This window comes from Chelmon rostratus, chromosome 20, assembly GCF_017976325.1.
Source record: "Chelmon rostratus isolate fCheRos1 chromosome 20, fCheRos1.pri, whole genome shotgun sequence".
Classification (NCBI taxonomy): Eukaryota; Metazoa; Chordata; class Actinopteri; order Chaetodontiformes; family Chaetodontidae; genus Chelmon; species Chelmon rostratus.
In genome coordinates this window covers 5,687,147-5,700,869 of record NC_055677.1, presented here as the reverse complement: position 1 = coordinate 5,700,869, position 13,723 = coordinate 5,687,147, and the positions used below count along the sequence as shown (strand labels likewise).

The 13,723-nt window shown below is 40.0% G+C and overlaps 3 protein-coding genes across 7 annotated transcripts in view; 2 read left to right on the top strand and 1 right to left on the bottom strand.

The window, feature by feature from the left end:
* Window positions 1-2,459, top strand: part of abi1a (abl-interactor 1a) — a 47,361-nt gene extending 44,902 nt beyond the window's left edge. For all 5 annotated transcript variants that reach the window (XM_041961293.1, XM_041961296.1, XM_041961295.1 and 2 more), the window contains 2 exons: window positions 470-655; window positions 738-2,459. In XM_041961293.1, the coding sequence (XP_041817227.1) occupies window positions 470-655; window positions 738-913 (362 nt within the window). In that variant the 3' untranslated portion in view covers window positions 914-2,459. The remainder of the gene's footprint in view (window positions 1-469; window positions 656-737) is intronic.
* An 89-nt stretch (window positions 2,460-2,548) lies between these two features.
* Window positions 2,549-8,178, bottom strand: pdss1 (prenyl (decaprenyl) diphosphate synthase, subunit 1). Its single transcript, XM_041961727.1, has 11 exons — window positions 8,015-8,178; window positions 7,182-7,249; window positions 6,743-6,875; window positions 6,288-6,418; window positions 5,952-6,093; window positions 5,760-5,871; window positions 5,558-5,667; window positions 5,375-5,455; window positions 4,552-4,665; window positions 4,350-4,430; window positions 2,549-3,298 (listed from the first exon to the last, which is right to left on the bottom strand). Exons 1-11 carry the CDS (start codon window positions 8,168-8,170, stop codon window positions 3,158-3,160), a joined length of 1,269 nt encoding a protein of 422 aa, XP_041817661.1. The 5' UTR covers window positions 8,171-8,178; the 3' UTR covers window positions 2,549-3,157.
* Window positions 8,179-8,246: 68 nt separating this feature from the next.
* LOC121623753 (protein adenylyltransferase SelO-like) overlaps window positions 8,247-13,723 on the top strand; it is a 5,963-nt gene continuing 486 nt past the window's right edge. The window contains exons 1-18 of the mRNA XM_041961187.1: window positions 8,247-9,447; window positions 9,540-9,658; window positions 9,754-9,882; window positions 10,349-10,413; window positions 10,522-10,578; window positions 10,741-10,839; window positions 11,032-11,099; window positions 11,179-11,266; window positions 11,380-11,449; window positions 11,625-11,697; window positions 11,780-11,863; window positions 11,952-12,081; window positions 12,283-12,327; window positions 12,414-12,495; window positions 12,656-12,748; window positions 13,110-13,186; window positions 13,364-13,407; window positions 13,596-13,675. Of these exons, the coding sequence (XP_041817121.1) occupies window positions 9,234-9,447; window positions 9,540-9,658; window positions 9,754-9,882; window positions 10,349-10,413; window positions 10,522-10,578; window positions 10,741-10,839; window positions 11,032-11,099; window positions 11,179-11,266; window positions 11,380-11,449; window positions 11,625-11,697; window positions 11,780-11,863; window positions 11,952-12,081; window positions 12,283-12,327; window positions 12,414-12,495; window positions 12,656-12,748; window positions 13,110-13,186; window positions 13,364-13,407; window positions 13,596-13,675 (1,617 nt within the window). The 5' untranslated portion in view covers window positions 8,247-9,233. The remainder of the gene's footprint in view (window positions 9,448-9,539; window positions 9,659-9,753; window positions 9,883-10,348; window positions 10,414-10,521; window positions 10,579-10,740; window positions 10,840-11,031; window positions 11,100-11,178; window positions 11,267-11,379; window positions 11,450-11,624; window positions 11,698-11,779; window positions 11,864-11,951; window positions 12,082-12,282; window positions 12,328-12,413; window positions 12,496-12,655; window positions 12,749-13,109; window positions 13,187-13,363; window positions 13,408-13,595; window positions 13,676-13,723) is intronic.

The window sequence follows — 13,723 nt, the reverse complement described above, 5'->3', positions numbered from 1 at the left end:
TATGTTGATTAAACTGATTGTAAATGATCCTCATACCTCTTTTATAGCCTTTACCCAAATGTAGATGCTCTCATACAAACCAAAAACCTACTAAATAGCATGACTCCGCATGTAATAATCATCAGAACATTATTGAAGTGTTCATAAATATTGTGCAATTCCTTTTTTTACTATATGTGCATGTCTGAATAGAGTTTCAGAGCCACAACACAAGGAGCACAAACTACACAAACCACTTAAGAGGCTGAAAAATCCCGTATATGATCCTGTTAAGTGGGAAGTCCTAACAGTGATGCAGCCTCCCTGATGAATTTAATATTCAGATACCTTCCATGCTCACTCTTCTGCATGTCTTATCATGAATTCTGCATGATTCAGCCGCCCGCCTTCTCCAGCACCAGGCTCATGTTGACCGCTGATCGTTGACTTTGTGAAGCTTTGAATCTCACTTCCTGCATCTGTTCAACAGTTGCAGATACTCCCACTCCACCTCCCCCTCCGCCTCCAGATGACCTACCCATGTTCGACGACTCTCCTCCCCCTCCGCCGCCTCCTCCAGTTGATTACGAAGAGGAGGACGCCGCCGTCGTGCAGTACAACGACCCCTACGCCGACGGAGACCCACAGTGGGCACCCAAGAACTACGTCGAGAAAGGTTTGCACAAAGCGCGACCAGGTCCGGATTATTCTCAAGTCTTACATTGATCCTAACAAACTTCTCACTTCCTGTTTTTCAGTGGTGGCCATCTACGACTACACCAAGGACAAGGACGACGAGTTGTCTTTCATGGAGGGGGCGATCATTTACGTCATCAAGAAGAACGATGACGGCTGGTTCGAGGGCGTCTGCAACGGCGTCACCGGACTGTTCCCCGGCAACTACGTGGAGTCCATCATGCACTACGCCGACTGAAGGGACCTCGCAGTAACAGTACAGTCTATTTATTCAGTCATATCATAATCCACTGAGAGACTGACCGCAGCAATCTTTGACTCCTGAGACGCATAGACATAACTGTATGATCCACTTTTGATATGACAGAATGTTCTTTCCCTTACTGATTGCAAATAAAATGAAAAGTAATATCTATTTAGTTTATTTTGGTGTTATATGGGTGGGTGGGGGACATTTATGGAATATGTTTAAAAAAAAAAAAAAAATTGGACTGCATACGCTCACAACGGTTGAACTCAAAGACGATGGTCACACAGCTGAAGGACGTACGACATCATCTCGCCTGGACAGAAATTTTGTGAACAAAAGTATTAGGTTAAATGGAACAAATGAAACATTACCGTCGTGTAGACACCCGCAAGTGTTTGTACTGTCAGTTGTATATAATGTGAGCTGCAGCCACTTGGGTTTATGTAATGTGAATTCAGTGAATGTCGATCATATGATAGTTTTCATTAGTGGTGCCCTCCTCCACTCCGTGAGGCTCATCTGTAAAATGAAATACAGATGGCCTGTCGATGATAAACAGATTTAAATACTGTATATGGTATTTCAAAGATAATTACTCCTGAAAATCAGTCTTGGCTTTAAAGCATGCAAAATTTTAAGAGATATATAATGTAATCTTAAGTTTATTGCCATTATGCTTCCATTATGTTGTAAATGTATTCACCTTTTTATTTTTTATGACTGTTGAAATCACTGAACTCTTTGGACGCTGAAGTGAATTTCAGGCGTTCCCATGGTCTCACCCTCCAAATGCAGATTTGCATTTGATTTGCATCATAAAAATGAAATGGAGTTTACTTTTTCATGCATCTTAGATCTGTTTGAAGCAATAGAACACATTCCCCCTTTTTTTTTGGCTTATCAAGAGTTTTTTAGATTATGTCGCATCACTGTTATTAACTTTCTACTAATCCACATGAAACCTGTAGGATCCAGTGGTAACATTGGCAATAATGGACTCAGACAGCGGGCGGTGTGCAGTGATAATTAGACTGGAAATTGTCTTGCCTGACACTGCCATGTGACAATTCAGATGTAACGTAGACCAATAAACAACTCTAATACCTCCTCAGTCTTCACCAAGCAACAACGACCTGCTCTGGGTTCAAGGACCATGCTGAATGCTCTGAACATGAAATCCTCTGGGCTGCACAGGTGTACATATTGTAACTAAAATCAGCCAATGAACATTAGGTTTCACTCAGGTCTAGGAATCGTCTTTATAACATTGTATTTTTTTTCTGTTGGCCCATGATCGAATTTTTTGACTTTCAATTGCATTCTCCTTCCACCGTTGACCATTTCAGGCTACTGCAGCGCTGCCTTGATATTTTGCCCGTTTGCTTTAGTATTTCCAATTTAAAGAAAAAAAAAGTGTTCCAGCTTAATTTCATGGGTAGAAATATTGAAGTCTATCCCTGTCTGCCCTTCATTTGTACATATAATATGTTGATTGAAAAGTTAATGTACAGTCTTTTATAATAAACAATTCTATGTACAACATGCACGCGTGGTCACTTGGAGCGATGAAAAAGGAGCAGAGGCTTGGCTTACATAAAAAAATTCTAATGTTTATTATGAGCACACAGTCATTGTAGATGTCAAGGCCTTGGTTGTTAACCTAACATTTCACAAGTGAAAAATACACATGTTTTTTTTGGCCTCTGAGGTGTGGACGGATCTCGAAAGACTGACACAGATCCAAACAAACACACCGATGACAAAGTCTCACTTCGATTGCATTTGGAATTGCACGGATTTTGCAGCGCCGCCACAGCTCAGCACTAGCGTGTAACAAACTGTCACATCACAGCTGGCTAGCTTTGAGGCCTGGGAGGTGGCTGTAGTTATTGTAATGTATGTGGTGAAAAGCTGGGTTGCAGCTTTCAGTGCCATCCATTCATTTATGTTTATAAGAGTTCCTTTTCCAAATCACGGCTGTTGATACCATTCAGGTAATCTGAATCAAAGAATTTGCATGTGTTCATATATCGTTAAGAAGCAACTCAGCCTCATGTATATTTTTGGAAGAGGTTGAAGAAGCCATGAGTCCAGAGAGACCCCTACATGGTGTTTTGATCCCTTGATTTTTCAGTAAGAGTTCTGACAGATGAGCTCGCTGCCACAATTATCCAGATTTGACGCTAAAACCGAAACAGGTAGCTGCCTGAAGTGAAGCCGGGCAGTGGAGGATCACTTATCTCTGGTAAGCACCATCTCAGTGAGCCTGATGAGGGCGTCCCTCTCTGCTGACGGCCTCAGCATGCTGATCTGCCTGATGGCTTCTTGACCGTAACGCTGGGCGAGGTAGGTGGTCTGCTGCACGCCGTCGCTCTGAAACACAAGAAGAAGGGGTCTATTCCAAGGAACATTTACTGAGCATTTATGTGTCTTTCACAGTTAAACACATACGTCTGATTCCATTTTGCAGCATGTTGTGACTTTTACCAGCTTGAGCAGAGAGCTGTACTGTTAATCCTGCAAACGTGTGCATCAGTCTCAGCATAAACAAGCCCTCTGTGCAGAGTGCTGCACTGATTAAAACCCTCCTCCATCACAAACTAAAAGCACTCTCGCGTGAAATTTTCATATCTTGATTTAAGGTTCTGATCACAAAATAAACTTCATGTATCACCAACCTTCAGTTTTAATATTCACTTATTTAAAATAAAAATGAAATGTGTCATAAAAGGAAGATATTTTGAAAGTGTAGTTGTGTACTTGTGTCGAGCTGTGCTTTTTTTTTTGTTTTTGAAGCGTCTACATTTCATATTTCATGACCTCATTACGTAAAAAAGAACAAGCAAACAAAATCTTCAGCTTGAATTAAGTGGTTCATTGTGTTTTTTTATGAAATCAACTTTCTTTAATCTAATTACAATATAAATTGTTGGTTTTGTCAGCATAAATACATGCAGGCAGCAGGATAAGACAAAAAGGTATAAAATAATGATAAAGTAACAAGACTATACCATAATACCAGAATAGTGTTTGTATGGTAATTTATGGTGCCGTTGGAAAGCTCCGGCCTGTTGATACAGGTGCATGTCTCCTTTTGTGTTTGGTTAGCGGGACAACAAACAACAGTGAAATTTGGAAACTATAATTGATCTCTTTGAAGTTGAATGAAGTTAGACTTTTAGACTTTGGCGCTTTGGCAACAAATCTTTGAAACTGATGGAAACTGGATCGAACACAGCCAAGAAGTCCACGAACAGCATAAAAGTGTCAACAGTTCATCTGCAACTGTGCAGACATTCAAGGTTGAAACAGAATGACAGACATGAAGCAACATTCAAATGTTGATTTGGAATTTGAGTGCCATGTTAATAATAAAGCTTAAATTATTCAGTACAGGCCTGTCGCTGTATATTACTGGTTTTACCTGAAGGACGTACTGCCAGGCTTGATCTACATCTCCTTTATAGCTGAAGCGCCTCATGATCATTGCATGGAGCTCCGGAAACTGAGGGGACAGAAAGAAAGCAGCAGACGGTGATGCATCGTGCGTTTTCAGCTCGCTTGAATCCGATTGTACCGCTTCTACGAAAACGTGCGACAAGCTAAAACACTGATGTTGCTCTCACCTGTTGACAAGCGAACAGGACCGGTCCAGTGGCCAAGCCCAGTTTGAGATCTGCAGCTGAGGGCTTCCCCAGGTGATTGGCTGCTGATGTGAAGTCCAGCACATCATCCACCAACTGCACGACAGAGAAATGAACCCATACGACCAGTTTATATACGCTACATTAAAAATATAACTCTACACATTATTATTATGTCCTGGATATAAACCAACCCAAACCAAACAGCAGTAAACTTTAGTGTATTAAAAATATAATTCAAGTACAGAAAAGTCATTATAAGAACACTTTTGCTTTTTGTGCTTAATTGAAAGTATGTTTGACATATACTTTTAAAAAGGTGCAATTCTAAATACATGTCATTAATTTCTACCTAAATGTATTAAAAATGCAGTACTTAAAGTGGTATTTCACAGTACTTATAAAAAGTGTACTTTATTGTAAGTGTATTATAACTTTACTTCAGTGTACTTTTAAAATGTGTACTAAATAGCAAATATTTTAATAGTGTACTTATGAAAAGTAGACTTATTTTTAAGTCCTCTGTCAAACACTATAAGCATGATTCTGAAGTGAACTATTTACACTTTAAGTATTACTCAAGTGGTACTGAAGGACTACTTGAGTACTCTTAAATATACTTGAAGGCCACAAAAATAACAGAAAGTGTTCTTAGCACATGCTTCAAAAAGTATAAATTAAGTATGATATTTTTTCACCTGGGAAATGTTCTGAGAGTAAAAGAGACTCTCATCATTTTTAATGCAGCTCTGGAAGTCACTTATTGAATAAACTATAGACGACTGAAATGCTGTAGCTGAGTTACCTGAAACGCGATGCCAACATTCTTCCCATACTGGTAGGCTATTTCATGAACTTCAGGATCAGAATTCACCAGGATGGATACCTTAAATGAAAGAGAAGAGACAGTCAACAAAAGGCATTAAGCGTGGAAACCGAGGCTTTTCTCCGGCTCTGTCATATCTGTGTGGACACGGAACGTACATACTGCTTTACAGCTGTTTGCAATGAGACTCGCTGTCTTCTTGAAGGTTTTCTCGAGGTAGTGTTTGAACCTCTCGTTCTCGTTCTCTTTGGAACCCAGCTGCATGAACTCACCTGGAAGCATAATTAAGGACATATCAGCCCATTCTGGACAGTTTGCTGCTGGGTGAAGTGTCAAAACGGCACGGACGATCGGATTACTGTACCTCGCACCAGGTCCTCTATCACCTGCGACAACACTTTTACCACTGCGATGTTGCCAATACGAGCCAAAGTGATGGAGGCAGCCGAGAGGATGAAATCTCCAGCCAAGATAGCCTGGAAGAGAGAAAACAAACGATATGCACATCCGTCTGAGGAAAGAAAAGGAAGAACTGAGCGGATTTTATTTCCCCTACCTTTTTTTCACCCCACATGTCATGGATGGTTCTCTTTCCCCTTCGTTTATCCGATCCGTCTATAACGTCATCGTGCACCAGGCTGGCAGTGTGGATCATTTCTGAGATCATAGCTACGGCCCTCTGCCCTGGGAGCAATTCCCTGCAGAGGACAAAGGTCCACAACATATTGCAGGAAGTGAGATGAAATAAAACCCTGGATTATGCTTCATATAATAACTCAAGAGGATGTGGTGCAGCTTCACTCCTACATCTGTATCACAGGTCACGTTGGGTTAGCAGCAGCAGTAAATAAACCATGATATTTTGTCGAAGTATGTAGTTCTGGAGTTTTACCCAGCTCTGTTGCTGTGGATGTTGAGCGCCCGGGCCATCAGGACGACTATCATTGGTCGGATGGACTTGCCCTTGCCATCAAAGTAGTAGTCACATAGAGACTTCAGCTCCTCTTTGGATACAAGTAGCTCCTGTGAGGCAGAGTCATGAAAATCACATCTTTTATTTCAATCATACTCAACTTCTGTCTGAAGTAAACATCTGCCAAACACCACATGACAGTAAAATGGCTTCTGTTCATTTCAAACCAGCATCTCTTTGAGGTGACAGCACTTAGATCCAAGCAAAAGCAATACCAGAAAGGCTCCCAATAGACTGATGGTGCTCTGACTAGAGATGAGGCTTCCTGTCTTTATGCTGTCTGGACTGTCAACTATCCTAACGCTAGCTGCACATTACCTTCATTTCATATGTAGCAACGCATGGCATGCACAGTCTCTGTGTTGAAAATGTACCTTTCTGATGTCATCGTAGAAACACTTTAAATCTCTCTGGGCTAGTGTGAACGGGTCCTTCAGCTTCGCATCGCTGTGGACCTTTCTGCAAAAGCAAGACTGTGATGTGGGATCCAGCAACCCTGACCTGTGTCTGGAGAGAAGGACAAAAACAAACACTGTCGGTTTCATTATTTAACAGGCTAATATTGGCTATTATTTCTTGTTTGTTTATTTGGATCCCCATGAGCTGTTGCAACAGCTACTCCTCCTGGGGTCCATAGAAAAAAAGAACAATTTCTTCTCATTATGTAAATATTGCAATCCCTGACATTTAACCGAAATTGCAAAATTATGGCGTGCTAAAAGCTGTCTGGTGGTGTAAGGCCATTAGAAAAATGTGCAAAGATGCCGTAAAGGATTTGGTTATTGTGCAGAGACTTTGGTTAAGACAACTCACCTGGTGAGAGTTGAGGTTATGTTAAAAACTTTCGGGTTTATCTGTGTTGGTCGTGCCGCTGGTCGCCCCTGAAATTTCAATGAACATGATGCAATTTGACTTTAGAAATTAGAGTTTTATGTCAACAGAGTCAGCTTTTCTCCTCAAGAAAAAAATATATATAATGGAGTGTCATGATAGTACATTTAATTTACAGAAAGAACAACTGAACAGTTACCTGCAATAATACAACATGAAAAATACAAATAACAATAATAATAATAGTATTTTTAAAATCAATCCTTTTTGGTTTCTGCTTAAAATTAATTAGCTCTGTAAAACACTGGCTACAGCTTTCATCTACTTATAAAATCTTGTAGTTTTTACTCTTGTAAACATTTGTAAAAGGAAGTGATTTGTTATTGAACTCTGGAGAGACACAGGTGAGCCAACGGCTATTGAATGAATGTAAGGTGTTAAAATATATAAATGAATGGGGACTTGGCTAGATATTAAATACATTTAGGTGGGTAGTTAGCTCAGCAAAGGGCACAGCTTTCTGTAATATCAGGAGCAGGTCTGGACCTTCCTACAGGAAGGGTAATTTAAGATCTGCCCAAGCCAACACCACCTGCAACAAGTCACCATTCATTTAACAAATTCTCACAAAACACAAGAAAATATTGCTTAAGATAAATGGCAGTTAACATGGCCAGGAAATGCTGCAGACACTTAAGTATAAACCATTTAGATGAGTAAAACTAGCATGCAGTGGGACCGACTGACAGCTCGCCGGTATGTATGACCTTCCAGGGATTGACAGGACTGCCTGCTCGGTGTCGCCAGAAACTCACCTCGTTCCCCGGCGCGGAGCTCAAGGATGTCCGCCCCAGAGAGGACGCGGTGACGGACACACACCTGCCGTTAAAATGCCACAAGTTTTCAAACAAACTCGTGCTCGTACTGTTTGTTCTCCACCGCCGGCACTGCCTCCACCACGGACCCGCCATGTTCACTGGTAGCGTGCATTACGACAGGTTATATATGTGAACGGAACCGGAAAACAGTAGGCTGTCGTCGGTTGGTGACGTTTCATAACAAGGAAGTAACTTTGGAAGGAACATGAGTCGCTAAATTCCTGTAAAATTAAATGTTTGTCCGGAACGCAGTGGTAGATGTAAACGACGGTAGTTTGTTGAAGCTAAAGCTTTAAAATGTGTGTTGTCAGAGGTCTCCATAAAAAATACTAGCATATTTGAGACGATGCTAGTAGCTCTCTGGCTAAACGCTAACGTTAGCTAACGAAATTACAGCAACTGGTGTTTCAAACAGCTAGCGTCAACGCTAACTTAGACTAAGTAGCCATATCGGATATTTAGACGAATAAAGTATATTTAGATACCTTTTTAGCTCCATAGTACGGTTTGCGGTTGGGGTGTCTTTATTTATATTCGTTTAGGTAGTAAATTAAAGTAGCCTTTTCATAGATAATGGAGCAATAAAACGTATGCTAGTTGTTATTGGTGGCTCCCAGTGGTGGAAAGCTAGATTAGCTGCATTTATGCAAGTACTGTTACACTTCGACATTCTACTTATTCGTCTACAGTAACGTTACAGCACAATTCGTTTAGCATTACTTTTAGTAATAGAGTAGTAGTACACTGCATTATGTATACTACGCTACATTTAGAAGAAAAATATAGCTACTTTTCACTCCAGTACGCTATTTGACGGCGAAAGTAACAAGTTACTTTGTAGGTTCAGGTTTAAAACCCTAATGCATCAACAACATTCGAAGAATATTAATAATAAAATAACACTATAAGAGGAGCTTTCCAGCAAAACAAGTATTTTTCCTCGAGTACATTTATCTTATAATACTTTTAACTGCAGGGCATCAACCGGTATTTTAATTCTGTGGTATTACTGCTTTTGAAGGATCAGTGTACTTCTTCCACCACTGCTGTTTGCCTTATGATGGCGACTAGCTTGCAGTCATAGTTTACCCTTGTGTCTAGCAACATCATAGCTTACAGTGCAGGTATATTTAAAGCACCTGCTCAGTCTGTGGAAATGTCCAATCTCCACACACTGTTAGTGTTCGCTCTGGTAGCAGCAGCCAGCTTCACACCTGTACACCTCCTGGAGTTCTGCCAAAGTAGTGACCATAGCTGCCACAGTCCTGACAAAACAGCATCAGACGCTGGCAAATCCAGGTGGAACATGAATGTTTCAAACCTCATACAGGACCTGGACCTATTCAGCATGTCCTGCAAGAAGCTCATAGGTAAAACTGACATCTTACATCATTTCAGGTCAATAGATTTAAATGAAGGTTAATGCAATGACAGGGTCATCACCATTCTGTCCTCTCTGCAGAAGCATTTCCAGTCGATGAGGTTGATGGCAACTTTGTTCGCATTGTAAAGAACTGCATATTCTCCAAATCCATTCCAACGCCACTGAAAGGCCCATTAAGACTGGCAGCAGTTTCCAAGGTGGTGTTATAATATCATAAGCATCACAAAGTGTGTATTTAACAACAGAGGAATCCACTTGTCTTCTTTAACTTCTCTTCGACTTGTCTCCACAGGATGTCATTGAAGGGATCTTAAATTTAGACATGGCTGTAACGCAGTCTGATGAGTTCCTGCATTATGCCAGTGGTGGCAGACTGCTACCAGGATCTGTGCCTCTTGCACACAGATATGGAGGTCATCAGGTAGAGTTTGTTCTAGATCTTACACACTGGTCCTTTAAGTCTAAACAACCAGCACATTTTGCACTAATAATATAAAACTAAGATATAAAACATTGAATTTTCTTATAAAAGCAGGTGTAGACTGCATTTGTTTTAAACTGACAGTTATGTTTCAAGCCAGTATGTCCACAGCTGGGCTGAGCTGAGTCACATGATATCTTTTCTGTACAAATATCTGAATTCTTATTCTTTTAATCAAATGACACAGACATATTTTCTGGTTTTGACCAGGAATATATACAGTATAAATTCAACAGACATGTTGTCAACTGGACAAGATTAAGCCGAGCTGATTGTAAAAGTCAAGGAAACCAGGAAGTCTGTGTACATTTCCTTTTAGATAATAATACCTGTGTACATCAGAGACTAGATCTGATCACAGTTGGTGACATGAAAATTTACTTATGAATTTCTTCCTCTCCATCAGTTTGGCTATTGGGCAGGTCAGCTGGGCGATGGTCGGGCACATTCCCTTGGTCAGTATACCAACAGGTGAGAGTATTTTTGAATTAGGTTTCTTTGTATATTCAAAGTATTGTATATTTAAGGTGATTTGCAAGTTCTGGCTTTAATTTATTTGACTTATAAAATGCATCACAGGAAAGGAGAAGTATGGGAACTGCAGCTTAAAGGCTCTGGCAAAACACCTTATTCAAGGTATGTTGTTTATTTTTCCAGTGTACCATTTTTCTTCCGTTTTCCTCCATGTTTCACTTTGCCACATTTGACAACATTGCATGTTGATGATACCAAAATGTCAACAAGAGGCAGCTATCTTTAATCTGAAATTTCAGTATGAATTTCAATCTTTTAAATCAGGTCAGGAGATGGTCGAGCGGTGATCCGTTCTTCTGTCAGGGAGTTCCTGTGCAGTGAAGCCATGCATTTCCTGGGTGTTCCAACCAGCAGGGCTGCCAGGTGAGAGGGGCAGGTGATGGATGAATGAGAAGCCACAAACAGGGTTAACATATCAAAGGATCTGATTGTTTTTAAAAGGTCTTACTGTTTTGTATTGGAATCATAATGTGTGATTTGTGCTTTATTTATTGACCCCTGAAGCAGGTACATGATGTGTTCCTGACCTTTTTTTATGTTATTACTTTGTTTCAGTCTCATTTTAAGTGATGAGCCCGTGATGAGGGACCAATTCTATGATGGCAATGCGAAGACAGAGAGAGGTACAGAGAACAAGCTTTCACATTTTTATTTGCATAATATGTTTTAGTAGAGCTTTTTATTTTTTATTTTTTTCACCAGGAGCTGTCGTTCTTCGGTTAGCTAAGTCATGGTTTCGGATAGGATCTGTAGAAATTTTGGCTCAAAGTGGAGAGATAGATCTCCTGAGGTGAGTCCGGCCTCATGATCATAATGTCAGTGCTTTCTTCTCCTTCTATGGCCTCTTGTTACATATAGCAAAGTGCAGCTTGTGACATAATTTTATGTTCTGTTGATTTTTAGAAAGCTGTTGAACTTTGTGATTGAAGAACATTTTTCTTCAATCAATTCAGATGACCCAGATAAATATTTGGTAAGTTAGATTATTACTTTGTGCACCAAAGCTTTTACTTGATCTCACTTTAGTATAGAAAGAATAAAAATAAGGTAATCTGAATGAAATAGTGTTATAAGTAAAAATACTGTAGTACCTGTATGTCTGCATGCTGTATATTATTTCATGCCGTGTGTTTTGTTGTATTTTCTAGGTGTTTTATTCCACAGTCGTAAATGAAACAGCACACCTGATTGCCCAGTGGATGTCAGTCGGGTTTGCACACGGTGAGAATCTGACCTGGCTGAACATTCGATCACACAGAATCTACTAATAACCACTGACATCTACTGTGCGGTGTCACGACAGGTGTGTGCAACACGGACAACTTCAGTCTCCTCTCTGTCACCATTGACTACGGACCGTTTGGCTTCATGGACTCGTATAACCCCAGTGTGTACACACAAACATGTCGGTGTTACACTGCAATAACTGAATGTCCTGTTCTCGTCAAATGTCAAACAAAGCTGTAATGTTGCAGATTTTGTCCCCAACACATCTGATGATGAGGGCAGATACAGCATAGGAGCTCAGGCCAACGTCGGACTGTTCAACCTGGAGAAACTCCTGACGGCTCTCAGTCCTGTGCTTTCTAAAACACAGCAGAAAGAGTAAGAAGAATGACGTGATCGCTGTTTATATTGAGTGTGGCTTTAAGTAAAATGTGGCTTGTTTTGACCTTTGCAAAATAACTTAATAACTTAACCAGTTATAAGTGAGCAATTGTCAAACTTTATTTTCTCCTTCTCTTCACATTGAAATTATTTCATCAGCATAATTTTGGACTAACTGCTCTTCCTTCTTTTTTTTAGGGCTAAAATTATTTTAAAAGGATACGTTAATATTTACCAGATGAGGTGAGCTCAATGCGTCTCCTATATGTCCAAACAGTGATAGTACAGTAATATAATATTTTCTAGCCTTAACAAAGTTTGTATTTCAGGATTCATCAGTTATTCAAAGCTAAACTGGGCCTTCTAGGTGAAAAGGAGGATGATGACTACCTCATTGCCTTCCTCCTGAAGGCAAGTCGGTGACAATGAGATAGATGCTTGCTGTAACAGACATTTTACATAGTTAATCTCAGTCTCCTGAATCAATGTAACGTCCCTGGCTGTTTACCGGCTGTGTACAAATTGGATATTTGGTTTTTGCTCCCAGTCTAACTTGTGTTTGTCTCCCCAGATGATGGAGGACACACAGTCAGACTTCACCATGACCTTCAGGCAGCTCAGTGAAGTCTCAGCCCAGCAGCTTCACAACAAGAACTTCACACAGGTGAAGCTGAAGTGGCCGTCCAGGTTTTCAGGTTTTGTTTGGAATTGGATTGGAATTGGAATTTGGTGATTTGGTGATATCTTAAATATCTGAACCACTGAAGCATCATCTGGCAATTTGACATTATGTTTCTTCTAATTATGTGTTAAGAGCAGGAAATATGAAAGGAAAATAAGGATGAATAAATGGTGATAAATATAAAGATGCATGTATATGACAGTGTTGCAGATAATTATCTCTATCAATATAGTGTATTCGTCTAAATAGTGAACTAGTGTTCTGTCAGCTTGCAATATTCTGCAGAACCAGTTTATCTGTTTTGATTTCAAGGCATCATTTTTACCTTTCTGTTTTGTATTAGACGTGGGCTCTTGAAGACCTGTCGTCTCACGAGCTCTTATCTGATTGGCTCAGCATGTACCTGCTCCGGCTCAGTGGGTAAGCAAAAAGACATAATGCCAAGTTAGATTGGTAACCCAATTTTCTGTGAAATGTTTTTTTGTGCTTGAAAACACTTGCTGTTTTGTCTCATTTCCATTTTGTGTCATAGTGTTATTTGTTGTTTTTGAAGTATATCAAAGTAGTTTGCATTCTAAACTTTTTTCCTCTCTTCAGACAACAAAATTATAGCGATTTGGACCGTCAAGACAGGATGAAAAGTGAGCCACTTAATCCTCATACTAGCCTTGGTTTGACCATGAAAGATGCAATTATTTGACATTTCATCTCGAGTAATGGCATTGTGCTTCAAAACAGCAATTAAGGAGGAATTCACTTATACAGATTTCTGCAATGTGATGTTTTACCAAGAAGATGCTGTTGCCTGATGGTGAAAAATATCTTACAGATGTGAATCCTCGATATGTGCTGAGGAACTGGATGGCAGAGTCTGCAATTAGGAAAGCTGAGATAAATGATTTTTCAGAGGTGTGTACATGATAAATAACCTTAATTGTTTAATATACTTTCTGTGAC